This window comes from Esox lucius, chromosome 16, assembly GCF_011004845.1.
Source record: "Esox lucius isolate fEsoLuc1 chromosome 16, fEsoLuc1.pri, whole genome shotgun sequence".
In the NCBI taxonomy this organism is placed as follows: Eukaryota; Metazoa; Chordata; class Actinopteri; order Esociformes; family Esocidae; genus Esox; species Esox lucius.
Window position 1 is genome coordinate 30,462,414 of NC_047584.1, and position 14,361 is coordinate 30,476,774.

A 14,361-nucleotide genomic window follows, 5' to 3' on the forward strand; every position below is an offset into this window, starting at 1 on the left:
TAATGTCAGTAGAAAAACAAACCGCTTAAAAATGAATACTGCATTGGGGTCTGTTAGAAGACACACAACCGTCCGTGGGTGAATGTTGGAGTGGAAATGAAGTATTTAGGGAGTGAAAAAGCCTTCTAAAAACATGTTTATAGCTAGTCACATTTATCTTTTAATAAGATCCTGTTTTATTCCAGAGTGTGTTCTATACCCTATAAGGATAGTGTTCATCTTCAGACGTTATACAGAATAGTGTAGGGCTGCTGAAGAAGCTTTCACACAGGACCACAAGTACTCACACAGGATATCACATAAAAGAAGCCTTCACACCGGATGTCATGTAAAATTAACCACAGTACGCCATTTACAGTGGGCATGAAGGGGCAATTCAGACTTGAATAACATCCTGGATCGATTTTTGTTGTTGAATTAAGCCCACATTGTGTCTTCATCTCAAGTCTGTATTGGGCCCTATATCAATCACAAAGCTCATCTGAGGGTAATTACCATGTTACACACATAGAGAACAATCATTATTTGAGGCCTTTCACTCTTCGCTGACTATTTTGATCCTATCATGAGACTTTGGCTGTTCCAGCTTGTCTCTGGGAGTGCTTGGGATTCCAATCACACGGGCCCTACACCTTTCCTTAAAGCCCCTATCATATGCCAGATCATTATATATTTCTGCAAATTAAAACATACAAAATACAGAAAATCAGCAAATAAAATTGGGCCAGGTCTGGCTTGCATGAGGACAACAGCCGTGAGTATCCTGTGTGCCTTATCTCCTACATGTTTCAATAAAAACAAGAGCAGATCATTAACATGAAAATGAGCCGATGGCATTGAGGTGCCCATGTTTACATGATTATCTGTTTCTGACTGCTTCCTGTCTGCTTGTGTGACCTACTTGTGTGTTGTCTTTAAGGAGGTTTTGGTTCTGACTGTCAGTTTAAGAGGGAGGGTTCTCTTCTGAATGCTGTCTGTTTGTCTTAGAGATAGGTCTTTCTTCTGACATCAACGTGTCTCTTCACTACCCGTCTATCTGTTTTTCAGTCTTAGAAGTAGTTTTCTCTTCTGACAGCTACCTGTCTGTTTATCTTACAGGGAGATTTCTCTTTTGACAGCCCCTGACTGTCTTTATTACCTGTCTGTCTAGATGTTTTCTCTTCTGAAAGCTGTCCTCTTCTCTACCTGCCTGCTTGTCAGTCTTAGTTGGAGGGGTCTTTTGTGACAGCAATCTGTCTGCCTTAACTACCTGTCTGTCTTAGTAGGAGGTTTCTCTTCAAGTCAGACACAACATGTGTGTGTATGGCTAACAGCGCTCTGCTAAAGCTTTAGTTTGGGGGGTTTGGTACTGGTGGACCCCGTGGGTAGAGCGTAGTGCTTGCAACTCCAGAATTGTGGGTTTTGGTTCCCACCAGGGGCCAGTGGGAAAATGTATTCACTCAGTACTATAAATCGCTACAGATTAGAGTCTCCTGAATGACCTAAATGTAAATAGTAAAATGGATTATATGCAATTAAAGGATACATGTTTATCCACTTTAAAGCAGAAATTCTGTCTATTTCACAGTGGCATATGCATCGGGCATAAAATAGTGCCTGCTTAAATTGTAAAAACAAAACAAACAAAAAAACGGGCGTGAAGAAATCCTACATTCATTGTGAGGTTACAGCAGTCGGACATCGCATGACACGTCTGCTGTTACAACACCGTTCAGTAAAGCCACACTAAAGTGGAAGTCGGAACCCTTCAACTGTGGCTTTAAAGATAATTTTTCTTTGCTGGTAGTTGATTGGTCGAAAGCATACTGGAGAAGAAAACCTAAAACCCAAACTGATAATACGTCCCACTCTGAATACTGTATTTGCATTCCGTTCGTTCAGTCCGTCCTTGAATTATCACGTTTTCCGCAACGATAAAAGATACAGGCGTGGATTCATGGCACTGAGAAAAAATAATTCTGATATGTATTACGACGCTTCCTATTTGAGCTGACTGTCGGGGTTGTGGAGAATTTTCTAACATGCTCTAGCCATGTTTTAACTATTGCATTGTTGTCAATTGCATATAATTACATGTTAAAATGTGTCTATGTATTTTCTTTGTATCATACAAAATACAAATTCAAAAAACAGTTTTGGAGATACACACAGAGAAACAAAAACGAAAACACACTGTGTCTAACTTATTGCTTGAATTAATGAAACGATTTTTAATTTTTTACAGTTTTTCAGTAAAACGTCATGTTTAATGTATTACTTCAACATAATGGGGTTTTAAATGTAGCCTATATAATATACATTTCTATATGTTTTATACTACGAAGAACAAAAACATGCCTCATATCACCTAAACTATAATCTTTTAAAAGGTTTTGTTTATTACAATTTAATTCGAGACATTTTTATGGGCAAGGGAGACATCTCGTAGTGATAGGAGTTAGTCATTTTAATTTGCTCTCAATGGCCATTCTAGAAAAAACTGTCCAAACTAAAGGAGACATCTTGTGGACATCAAAATGTTTCTTCCAATTTTAATAGCTCACCGTAGGTGAGATGTATTTTTAACTACTCAGATGCTATGCATATGTTGTCCGCTAGATGTCAATAGCGTCCTTCAAATCTGAACGATAAGAGCTTCCGCTGCTCTCGTCTGTTCTTGCGCTAAGTCATTTTTAGTTTTAAGATTTTCATGAACAGTTGTATTTCTTACGCACATCCCTTATTCTGCTGCGTGTGAATGTAGTAAACAAGATGAGTTGAAAGACACAAGTCGGTTGTTAAAAGACTGGGTTCACTATCAAACTCTCCAGCAAAAGGCAGTAAGCGAACACACATCAAAGCCAGGAGGCGGGGGTTTAGGGAACGGGATCAACAATCCAATAGCGCGCGCTCGTGTACCTCTGCTCTGTCTCCAGACTCGAATCAGTTAAAACTGCCTTGCATGAAGAGCTTCTGAGACGCTCAGCTGTGCCGGAATTTGCCTTGGACGGATCTCTTTGTTTTTCATGAGGAATATCCGGAACCTATTGGCTCCATAACTACATATGTATCCTCAATAACATACGTTTCGGAATTATTTTATTTGGGGAAACCATGAATCGTGAGTGGAGAAGAAGCGTTTTAAATCTAGTCGGCGACTATTCTCTCACCTCTCCTGTCCGCAAGAGCTTTGACTGAGCGGATCAAGCTAAAAGCTTGAGCGAGTTAATAAAAAAAAAAAACGGTGTATTTAAGGTCACGAAATTTGTACTTGTGGGATTAGTCCACTTAAACGAAAAGGACTGGTTGTTCGTATTAACCCTTTAACAAGACGAGCTTTCGTGCAACTCTTCAAGAGCTGTCCAGTTTGACTGTCCGACTGACCAGCACGGCTGTCCAGGAAAATGGAGGCTGTTAGTATTGAAAAAGAATGCAGTGCGCTCGGGGGACTTTTCCAAACTGTCATTGGTGATATGAAAGTAAGCCAAACCTATTCATTCTATAGAATATTGTTTATTATTGCTATGTAATTAACACACAGGTGTAGCTCCTAACTCTGTTAATAACTAATCCAGAAATCTAGTCTGAAGGAATGATTTATCACTAACGTTTGCGAGGCTACGTTGACTTTAGATAGCTCGCCAACTTGTTGAAGTGTACCTGTCTGTCAATTTTTGACAGTCGCCCAAGATATTGATTATGTAGGTATGTGTAACATGTTACACAACACTTGCATCAGCATCGTGGCTTGTCTCTAGCTTGCTCTTATAGACCAGAGTAGGTCAAGACAACCGGCGAAGAATGTTCAAGTTTATCGGGTCAAACGTTAAGAGTGGAATGAGTTTTTAAGCAAACATGGGTCAGATTTTTGCCTTTGAAGCAAATTACGCAATTTAGCCAGCTAGCTTTGCGTTCACATCTGTTCTGAGTATTAAAGGAATGCTGAGCATCCTGATGGCCTTTCGGGCTTGTACATTAGGGTCAAATGGCAAGCCGTGTCGTCAGCTGGCTGTTTACCGGTCAAACACTTCTACAGCCAGTTTGTGCTCTTGTGCGTGTTTGTGTGTGAAGCAGATAATAGACGGGCTGTTGTGTTTTTCAGCCCAGTCGTTTGAAAGCATTGTTATTGAGGGAAGCTGGGTGAGGTTATTGTTCAGCAGGGGGTCTTTGTCTTCAAGGCTCCTAAATTATTTAACGCTGATGCAAAAGGAGCTCTGTGTGTGCGCGTGTGAGAACTGACTGGGCTCCCCTCGTTTTTTATGGCGAATTCAGCCTTTCTTCCTGTCTCCCCCACTTCCCCCCCCCCTCACTCTCTCTCTCTATCTATATATCTCTATTATTTTATTATTACATCTATTATTTTTTATTTAAAGGGCTTTTTTGGCATGTTTGTTTACATTTTGAGTATTATATTACTTGCAGTGTTCAGAATGTTCACAATGTGCAAATATCAATTATCAGTAGGCATTAAAAGAGAATACAAATACATTGATTCATACTGGTTTGGTTCATAATGTTTGCATTACTTGTTACCATTTTGTCAGGCAATGGGCCACCAACCTTACAAATGAAGATTTCACAAATACATATAAAATGTTTGATTTGATTCCAAATACGTTGTGTGTCTTTATGGTCTGAGGGAAATGTGTCTGTATCTCTGCTGTGGTCATACATTTGAGAGTAGGACATGCAGCTCAGTTTCCACCTCATCTTCTGTACATTGTGCACGTAGCTGGGCTTTTTTTAAAGAGCCATGTCTTCCTATGGTGACCTCTGATAGCAAGGCCATGCTCTGCTAGTCTGTACATAGGTAAGGTGTTTCTTAATTTTTGGACAGTCATTGTGCTCAGGTATTCTACCACTGTGTGCTCTCTGTTTTGGGCAAGGGGGAGGACATTTTGCTGTGTCATACTTTATGTTTTCATATGATTTGCTTTGGTCTCACAGTCTTTTATCCCAGAGGCCCTGTGGGGTCTGTTTTGTTCTGTGAACTAACCCCTAAAACTAACTGATTTAGGGGGCTGTTCTCCCTGTCCCTCTCTGGTATTGAGGTAGCCTATAACTTAGCACAGGGTGACATTCCTAAGGTCACTAATCCTAACCAATCAGTGTCAAAATTCCCATTAATACCCTCTTACCCTCTCAGATGCGAGCGTAGACTCTCAGCCATTCCCTAATATATTTTGCTATTACACAAGGCCTTAAGTTTGTAAAAATAACCATGCCTTTAATAGTCAGGGATCAATTCTCTCTCTGCGTTTTAATGATGTTGATTTGGTGTTCTGACCTGTATTTTGTCCCATTAAAACAGAATGTTCTGATAATGTTTCTGGAATCTGTGTTTTTGTTTGGACAGAGCAGTTATCCAATCTGGGAAGACTTCATCACCAAGGCTGGGAAACTGCAGTCTCAACTCAGGTGAGTCCTCATACCCCAGTGGCCCTGCACGTCTTGCTGGTGGCCCCGTAATGGAACACACCTGTCTTAAAATGTTCCACCATGTTATCTTTAGTCAAGCGTGTGTGTGTGTGTGTGTGCGTGTGTGCGTATGTCTGTCTGTCTGTTAGGTTTTATGATTGCTCGTGAATCCATAGGTTTAACGGTCTGTTGTACTCATTGCATAAACCTTCCCCTAATGGAGAATCCTTTTAAGAACTGCTTTAGTTTCCATTTTGTTCTTTGATGCTGTCGTTGACCGTATAGCAGTGTTTTATTGATTTCAAGGGAAACGGGCCCCTTAAATAGCTGATGGCTCATGGAACACCCTGAACCCCAAATACCTGTCATTGCAGCAGATCTTAGCGATCTTGGCTGTTTCTGGGTGGAATTGTGGAGCATCTGCGGCAGACTGGCCAACGATTTAGCATAGTGGTTGCTGGCTAACAGTTAGCCATTCAAAGGGCTGGACCAGTTGTGCTCAAACCTCCTGGGGGAACCCCAGACGTCTGTTGTACTGAACCAGCTCACCTGAGTTGTAGTAGTTAAGGGCTTGGTAAATAGTAGAAAAACCTGATTCCAATGTGTGCCAGCTCTGGATGAATTCTAACACGTGGAACGGCCCGGGGGTCCCCCGAAGAGGTTTGAGAAGCAGTGGGCCAGGGCGTTGCCAAAGGCTGGCTGTCCTAGACCAGACCCCGGCCGTTCCCACCACCCTGGGGTGGATCTGGAATTAGAGGGCGGCTGTGGCTACAGCCGCACTGAAGTCTCCCTGTAATGAAAACAAGAAGCAGTTGCTAATAGTTCGGCGCCATTGTCCTCTTTGTTAAGTGTACTGGTCTGAGGGGCGGAGGTGTCCCACCCTGGCCCCCTCTCGCCCAGGTTGGCGCAGCCCGCATGCCCACCTCATTGTGATCTTTGCTGGGTTGGAATTGAAGGGCAGGCTGGGTGGCTGTGGCCGGTCTGTGATGTAACGCTAGGCTAGGTTTAAGTGCCCTGTAATTCAGCTGTACTCCACGCTGCCTGGTACCTAATGGGAAGTTTCCTAATTATAGCTGCTTTTTGTGACAAAATGTGGTCAAATATTTCCTTCCCACAACGGGCTTTTACAACTTGGCCCGACGTGAAGTTTCTACTGTGTGTCAGTCAAGTGTGCATTGCTGTGCAGTCTGCAGGCGGCATGACTCCCAAATGGCACCCTAATCCCAGTGTCCCCTCTGGAGCCTGTTCAAAAACAGCACACTAGACAGGGAATAGGGAGTGATCAGGGATGCACAGTTTTACTCTAACAAGCCTGTCGTCCTCCCAGATAGAGTTGAGATGACACAGGGGTATAGCAGACCGTTTCCCACCCCACCCGTAGTTTCAATGTCAATTTCAAAGGAAAACATTGGAATTGGATCAGGCCGGGGGTTTAAATAGAACAGCACTGTGTATTCAGTGTTTCGGTTATGGGCCGGACCAAGTCACATGCTCAAAAGTAGTGAACTACATAGGGAAGGATGCAATCTGTGGATATGTAGAAACATGGAGAATGTCTGGGCTGCTCAGACCTGTCATGTAGATACTTGAAGAAGGACTTTTAATGTAGAGAGGAGACTCTAATGGGTCATTGTCAGGCCACCTTCTGCTGAACTACCAGGGGATTCCAGAGGAGCTGGAGAAGGACCAGGTGACAGAACCTACCAGGAGAGTCCAGTTGAGCTTGGGTAGAACCAGGTGACAGAACCTACCAGGGGAGTCCAGTGGAGCTTGGATAGAACCAGGTGACAGAACCTACCATGGGAGTTTCTTGGAGGTGGTGTAGAACCAGGTGATAGACCTATGAGGGGATTAGAGTGGAGCTGGTGTAGAACCAGGTGATAGACCTATGAGGGGATTAGAGTGGAGCTGGTGTAGGACCAGGTGATAGACCTACGAGGGGATTAGAGTGGAGCTGGTGTAGGACCAGGTGATAGACCTACGAGGGGATTAGAGTGGAGCTGGTGTAGGCCCAGATGATAGATCCTCTTTATCCAGACTCTGCCTTTGTTGGAGATTTGTTGCAGGTGTTTTCTGAACAGTCCACACAGGTAGCCATAGTTACTGAACAATACACAGTGGAAGGCCTACACACACAAACAAAGGTTTCCCTGTAGTGACTCTTACCGCAACTTTAAATAGAACAGAATGTGTGTGTGGAGTGTGTGTGTGTGTGTGTATATTTTGCTGTCAGAGAAACACCCTAGTGTTTTTTTTACAGCTCGCCTGAAGTTGCTGGCTATGTCACACAGGTTTTTTTTTAACCATGACAAATTTGATAGTAGAGTGTTCTCCATTCATTGTAAGAAGTATGTTAGTCATTTAACTTGAGACACACTGTTACCTTTTAGTTAATAAATAAACCATTTTGTTGTTCTGGGTCAGACTCTAATGGAATCCTATTCCTTTTATAGTTTACTGCTTTCGACCAGAAGGAAATGCACCAAATACCGGGCTGTTTGTGTATCTGTTTGTGACATTATCAAGTCCTTTGCATGCTAACATGCCACGCTTGTGTCATTTCACCCTTTTGGCATTATATAATGGTCTCAGAATGACTGAATGCTGAATACTTCCAACTTGGTGGAGCGCCAGTTTCGCTCCAATTTTCTGGAGGCTCTACAAACTCTACCTCCTGCGACGGGCAGAACTCCGTTTTCAGCCAGCATTTGAGTTGCGCAAGTCTGCTGTAGAGCTCGTCACCACCCCTAGCTGGGAGGGGGCCAGAGACAATTACTCGATGCCGACACATCTTTCTAGCTAGTGTACACGCTGATGCTATGTTCTGCTTTGTAACCTCTGACTGTTTCATCCTAACGTAGTTGGTGCCAACGTGAATAACAATATCTCTACTCTCTATACTTGCCAGTTTTAGACTTCGCTAGCACCAGCCCTAGATTTGCGGCTCCGTCGGTGGCTCTGCCACCGGTAGAACATGCCTGCCGATCATTCCCCTCCGAAGACGGCTCGGGCCTTGACTCCGACTCCAGTGGGGAAAACCTGTTGAAAGTCTCAGTTGGATTTAGCATTTAGTTTAACTGGTCGACGGCATTTCTTCCCAGTGACCAAGAGAAAGTTCTTGCCTGGCTGCAGGAGCTGTGCCGGGGGGCTAACAAGACTATTGTTTCTTCTTGGTGGCACAGACGCATTTTTTTCTATTTCTACACAAGCATAATCCTTGCCTGACATTTGCGTCAGAAGCCGAGCCTCTAACTCTGCTATCTTTACCTGAAGACGATAGTTCTCCGTGTTGTAGCTACAATAATTACAATAATAAGGCATTTTAATGATACTTAGCGTCGGGTGTTCAGGGGTGAGTAGTTCCGTTAATTATGTCCAAAAAGAGTCTGGGTGTAGTAAAGTTGGGTAAGAGGTCAACAGATGAAAAATATGGCATTGGTAAACTCTTAAAGTAGAATTTGACCAATGAGTAAATTCGAAAAAAGTTTGGCAGGTGTGTCTCCATGATGTCATAGCCAAGCACATGGTTAACACATCATGTGATTGAATCCAAAATAGTAGTCTAATTTTGGTTGCACCGAATGATAACCATGAAGCATATTTTGTGTTTTAAAAAGTTTCTGCATAAAATGTCTTGTTCAGATCCTTTTTGGACTCAGTCAGGTGACCTAACGTGCCAGTCAGGTAATTTAACTTGACAGTCAAGTGTCCTGTGTACTGATGCTGCACATCCCATTGATTCTGTCTGCGTCACATCCTGGATGAGTTGTTACATTCTAGTTATTTGTCAGACGCCCTCAGCTACCAGTTGTGTGTGTGTGTGTGTGTTTATGTGTGTGTCAGATCCAGAGTTAACAGCACTTCCAATGTCTCAGCCTCTGATCCTAATCATGTGACGCGTTTCAACCGTCACTGATAACAAAAACAGATTTCAGACTTTAGATTACATGGTCCTAACCACACACACACACACACACACACACAAACACTGCAGCCAAACAAGACATTCCACACATTTCCGAAAATCTCATTTCAGCAAGTGTGCCGTTGGACTTTGATAGTAGTACTGTAATCAAAAGCTGAATGCTTTAGGCCTATCTACACCAATCATTACGGTAATCACTGGCCCATTACAACCGGTGGCCAGACAGATACCTATTATCTGCCGGAGAATAAACATCTGGCAACGGTATGGTTTCAATGAGGCGACAGCAACAAGCGACCACTGAAACACCAATAGATCTCAGTTTGAGATCGCTAACCGCTGGAACCAAGTCCTGCCGTCCTAAACGGCACACCGTTCCGTGATTGGCACACTGCGTCGCTACGCCACAGGAAACATGGTGCAATTTGGGACGCCCACTGCGGCGAATCGGGGGCCTGGTCGGTACGTGCACGTTCTGCTCTCTGTGTTTTAGATGAGGACCAAAGCGTGACCGGCTGTTTTCTGTTCCACAGGGCAACCGTTGTTGCGGCGGCAGCCTTCCTGGACGCCTTTCAGAAAGTGGCTGATCTGGCCACCAGCACACGAGGTGAGAACCCATCCAGGGGCTGAAGGAATGGGGTGGGGGGGTTGGGGGGGGGGGGGGGGGGTGAATGGAAAAGGGGGCCCTGTGGGGGCGCAGAGGTATGAGGTGCAGAGGCCTTGGTCTTAAATGGCACTGACGAGGCCCGAAAGACAATGGGAGGAAAGTCATCTATATGAGGAAGTATGTGCCACCGCTGTTTTGTTGCAAACGCTGAATGTCTTGTGATGAGATCCTGTGTGAAGTCAGGGTTTCCCCTGAAATGTATTTCCACGGGGGTGGTGGAGTGGTGGGATGGGGTGTGGCCAATGGCATGGTGTCCAACCAAATGTTGAAGTGGCTCTGCTTTTGGTCGCCCAGACAACATTCGCCCAGACAAATGTAGCTGTTTTGGCGGTGAGTACATGTTGTTGAGACATGGCTAATGTGTTTTTCTCAGGGCTGGCGGGTATGAAAAATAATTTCGTTTGCACTTTTCTTGGCGAAGATAGTACAAGCGTGTACCAGAATACTCTCACTAGTAAATACAAAGTTCTCAGCAGATTCCACACACTACTTCATATAGGATTTTAGTTTTTTTGGGTTGAAACTATTATGCCGAACATAAGTTAGAGTGCAGTTTTCTTCTTGTTTTTGGCTCAGCACACCTAAAAGCCTTTTGTTAAACGGCCTTTGAATAGGTATTAGTTTCCCATTTATAAAGGATAACACTTTTCGTACATAGTTCCTTTTCAAGGCAACAAAAGTATTATGGTTTTATATTAGTTTAGGACAAATACTGTGAGTTGAAAGGCCTGATGGGAGTGTTCTAAAGGCGGATTTATTGGGCTACAGTTTGCCCACTTGACTGGAACATGTGGTAACAATCAGCCTCTTCCAATTTCCCCCTGGGTCAGGGATCGTTCTGCCGTTTTAAAGCCCTGGGAGGAGCGCCAGCTTAGCCAGAAGCCCGAGCACCTGGGCTGACGAGGGAGGGGCCTTAGCCCCGTAGCCCGCCAGGCCTTCAGAGGCCTTCTGTCTTTGTGTTGTTTGGGGAATGTTCTCAGAGGACCGGATTTAACAGACGTGGGTGTTATCTGTGAGCTTGTCACGCAGACACCCCTGTCAGCACTGGCCCTTACTGTGACGGGTCCTAATGTTATGTAATGACCATTTGGGCTGTTATTGTCTGTTGCATATAAGGACCAAATTTGAAATTTGACTTCCGTGTTTAAGCCAAATTGTTCTAAATGGAGAGGTGTGTGTGTGTGTGTGTGGGGGGGGGGGGGGGTACCAGATTGAGGGGTTCGTGTAGATGAAAGGAGTAAAGATGAAAGGTCAAGTAGTTAAGCCCTTAGGCTGCTGTTTGAAGCTGTGATGTGATCCTCATTCTGCTCTTATTCTGCCCTCTATGCCCTCAATATGCCCTCACTGCCTTCATTCTGCCCTCACTGACTTCATTCTGCCCTCACTGCCTTCATTCTGCCCTCACTGGCCTCATCCTGCCCTCAATGTTCTCATTCTGCCCTCGCTGCCCTCATTTTACCCTCATTCAGGCCCTGAAACCCGTCATGGTCGAGGTGGGTTTGCGTGTGTCTGTCTAGTGTACTTGAAGGTGTGTTAAAGTATTTATAAGTGTGTGTTCGGGACCGAATAAGGTCCTGTGTTTGTACCGACTGTAGAAAGATCTATTGGCTGTTGAAAACCCACGCTCATCTTGGCAGGCTGGCTGACACTTCCTGCTGTATGCCGGGCTATTAATAGGAGCACAGAAAGACACACACATTCATCAGGGGCTGTAGGAGCAGAAACACACATACATACACACACACATACAGGATGATACTCCCTTCACCTCTCTCTCTCTCTCCCCTTCTTCTCTCTCTCCATCTTTCTCTCGGTCATGTCTCCGTGCTAGATGGTGACTATGCAGAAACAGCAGGGTTCGGCAGACTCAGTAAGAAACTCCTCCCGGTGTTGCCTCTCATGGCAGATCTCTCAGCCGAGGGCACTCCTCCTGGCCTCCCATGGCAGGTCTTTTAGCCGAGGACACTCCTCCTGGCCTCTCATGGCATGTCTCTCAGCTGGATGACACTCCTCCTGGCCTCCCATGGCAGGTCTTTTAGCCGAGGACACTCCTCCTGGCCTCTCATGGCATGTCTCTCAGCTGGATGACACTCCTCCTGGCCTCTCATGGCAGGTCTCTCAGCCAAGGACACTCCTCCTGGCCTCCCATGGCAGGTCTTTTAGCTGAGGATACTCCTCCTGACCTCTCATGGCAGGTCTCTCAGCTGAGGACGCTTCTCCTGACCTCTCATGGCAGGTCTCTTAGCCGGATGACACTCCTCCTGGCCTCCCATGGCAGGTCACTCAGCTGAGGACGCTCCTCCTGACCTCCCATGGCAGGTCTCTCAGCTGAGGACACTCCTCCTGACCTCTCATGGCAGGTCTCTCAGCTGAGGACGCTCCTCCTGACCTCTCATGGCAGGTCTCTCAGCTGAGGACGCTCCTCCTGACCTCTCATGGCAGGTCTCTCAGCTGAGGACAATCCTCCTGACCTCCCATGGCAGGTCTCTCAGCCGGATGATGCCATGGGGTCTGCTAGTGAGAATCCTAATAAATCAGGCACCGGATGTCGGTCATCGTCCGCTGATGTTCTGCTTCAACAGACTACTACAGCATAATACGAGGGGTTCCTACCAGAATCATATGTAACACACGCTCCGTCCAGAACTTGGCTCCAAGATTTCCTCCCGACTGTGAGAGGATGTGCCTCCCAGGCAGACACAGGGTGCAGGGCTGATTAGAACAATCTGCCCCCAATGGGCCGTCACACTGAGTAACCAACTCTGACCGCACACTTCCCCTCGTTAGTGTAGCCCCACCCAGCTAGCTACCACACCCGGGCCAGTCGAACATAGCGCCACATCCCGCCTCCCAGAACCACCTTGTAGTCTCTGCTGCTTCACTGTGGCCGAAGGGGCTTGTCTGAGCTACAAAAACTACGAGGGGTGCAGTCCAGGGTTTACTGCCTCACCCAGTGAGAGCCTGACTATGTCCCTAATGAGACTTCCGGTTGGGCCCCTTTGCCAAATTAGTGCATTATATAGGGAATAGTGTGGTGGGGCTGTGGTCATAAGTAGTGTACTATATAGGGAATAGTGTGGTGGGGCTGTGGTCATAAGTAGTGTACTATATAGGGAATAGTGTGGTGGGGCTGTGGTCATAAGTAGTGTACTATATAGGGAATAGTGTGGTGGGGCTGTGGTCATAAGTAGTGTACTTTATAGGGAATAGTGTGGTGGGGCTGTGGTCATAACTAGTGTACTTTATAGGGAATAGTGTGGGGGGGCTGTGGTCATAAGTAGTGTACTTTATAGGGAATAGTGTGGTGGGGCTGTGGTCATAAGTAGTGTACTTTATAGGGAATAGTGTGGGGGGGGGGCCTGTGTTCATAAGTAGTGTACTTTATAGGGAATAGTGTGGTGGGGCTGTGGTCATAAGTAGTGTACTTTATAGGGAATAGTGTGGTGGGGCTGTGGTCATAAGTAGTGTACTTTATAGGGAATAGTGTGGGGGGGGCTGTGTTCATAAGTAGTGTACTTTATAGGGAATAGTGTGGTGGGGCTGTGGTCATAAGTAGTGTACTTTATAGGGAATAGTGTGGGGGGGCTGTGGTCATAAGTAGTGTACTTTATAGGGAATAGTGTGGGGGGGGGCTGTGTTCATAAGTAGTGTACTTTATAGGGAATAGTGTGGTGGGGCTGTGGTCATAAGTAGTGTACTTTATAGGGAATAGTGTGGTGGGGCTGTGGTCATAAGTAGTGTACTTTATAGGGAATAGTGTGGGGGGGCTGTGGACATAAGTCGTGTACTTTATAGGGAATAGTGTGGTGGGGCTGTGGTCATAAGTAGTGTACTTTATAGGGAATAGTGTGGTGGGGCTGTGGTCATAAGTAGTGTACTTTATAGGGAATAGTGTGCTATTTTGCATGTGCAACCCTGGTAATGATGGTGACGTGTCCCTGCTGAAAACAATGATGGTGGTATCTCCTGCATCTTTCTTTGTCTTACTCTCTCTGTCTTCTTGTCCCCCTCTCCCTCTCTCTCAGCTCACGGAGGAGCTTAGTGTCTCCCACCTCATCCCTCTCTCTCTCGCTCTTTCCATCTCTAAACATCTGTCTCTCTCTCTTTCTCTCTCGCTCTCTTCCCCATCCATGCTTTCATCCCTCTTTTTTGTCTTGCGGGATAATGGTTCCCATCGTGCTAAATTACTGATGTTCCACAGCGATTAAAAACACATAATCTGATCCCTCTGAGCCAGAGAGGGAGTCTGTGATTGCTTCTTTAACAATGGCCATGTGTCGGTCATCCTTCATCATGCCTGGAATGGTTTTCTGACAAGAATTGCAGCTCAACTGTCTCAGATGAGGACGCTCAGGAATAATCATTCATCAGA

General features: G+C 45.4%; 1 protein-coding gene across 8 annotated transcripts in view; it reads left to right on the plus strand.

The window, feature by feature from the left end:
* Window positions 1–2,680: 2,680 nt before the first annotated feature.
* LOC105023482 (protein MTSS 1) overlaps window positions 2,681–14,361 on the plus strand; it is a 59,648-nt gene continuing 47,967 nt past the window's right edge. For all 8 annotated transcript variants that reach the window (XM_020055084.2, XM_020055088.2, XM_020055087.2 and 5 more), the window contains exons 1-3: window positions 2,681–3,458; window positions 5,336–5,397; window positions 9,856–9,929. In XM_020055084.2, the coding sequence (XP_019910643.2) occupies window positions 3,384–3,458; window positions 5,336–5,397; window positions 9,856–9,929 (211 nt within the window). In that variant the 5' untranslated portion in view covers window positions 2,681–3,383. The remainder of the gene's footprint in view (window positions 3,459–5,335; window positions 5,398–9,855; window positions 9,930–14,361) is intronic.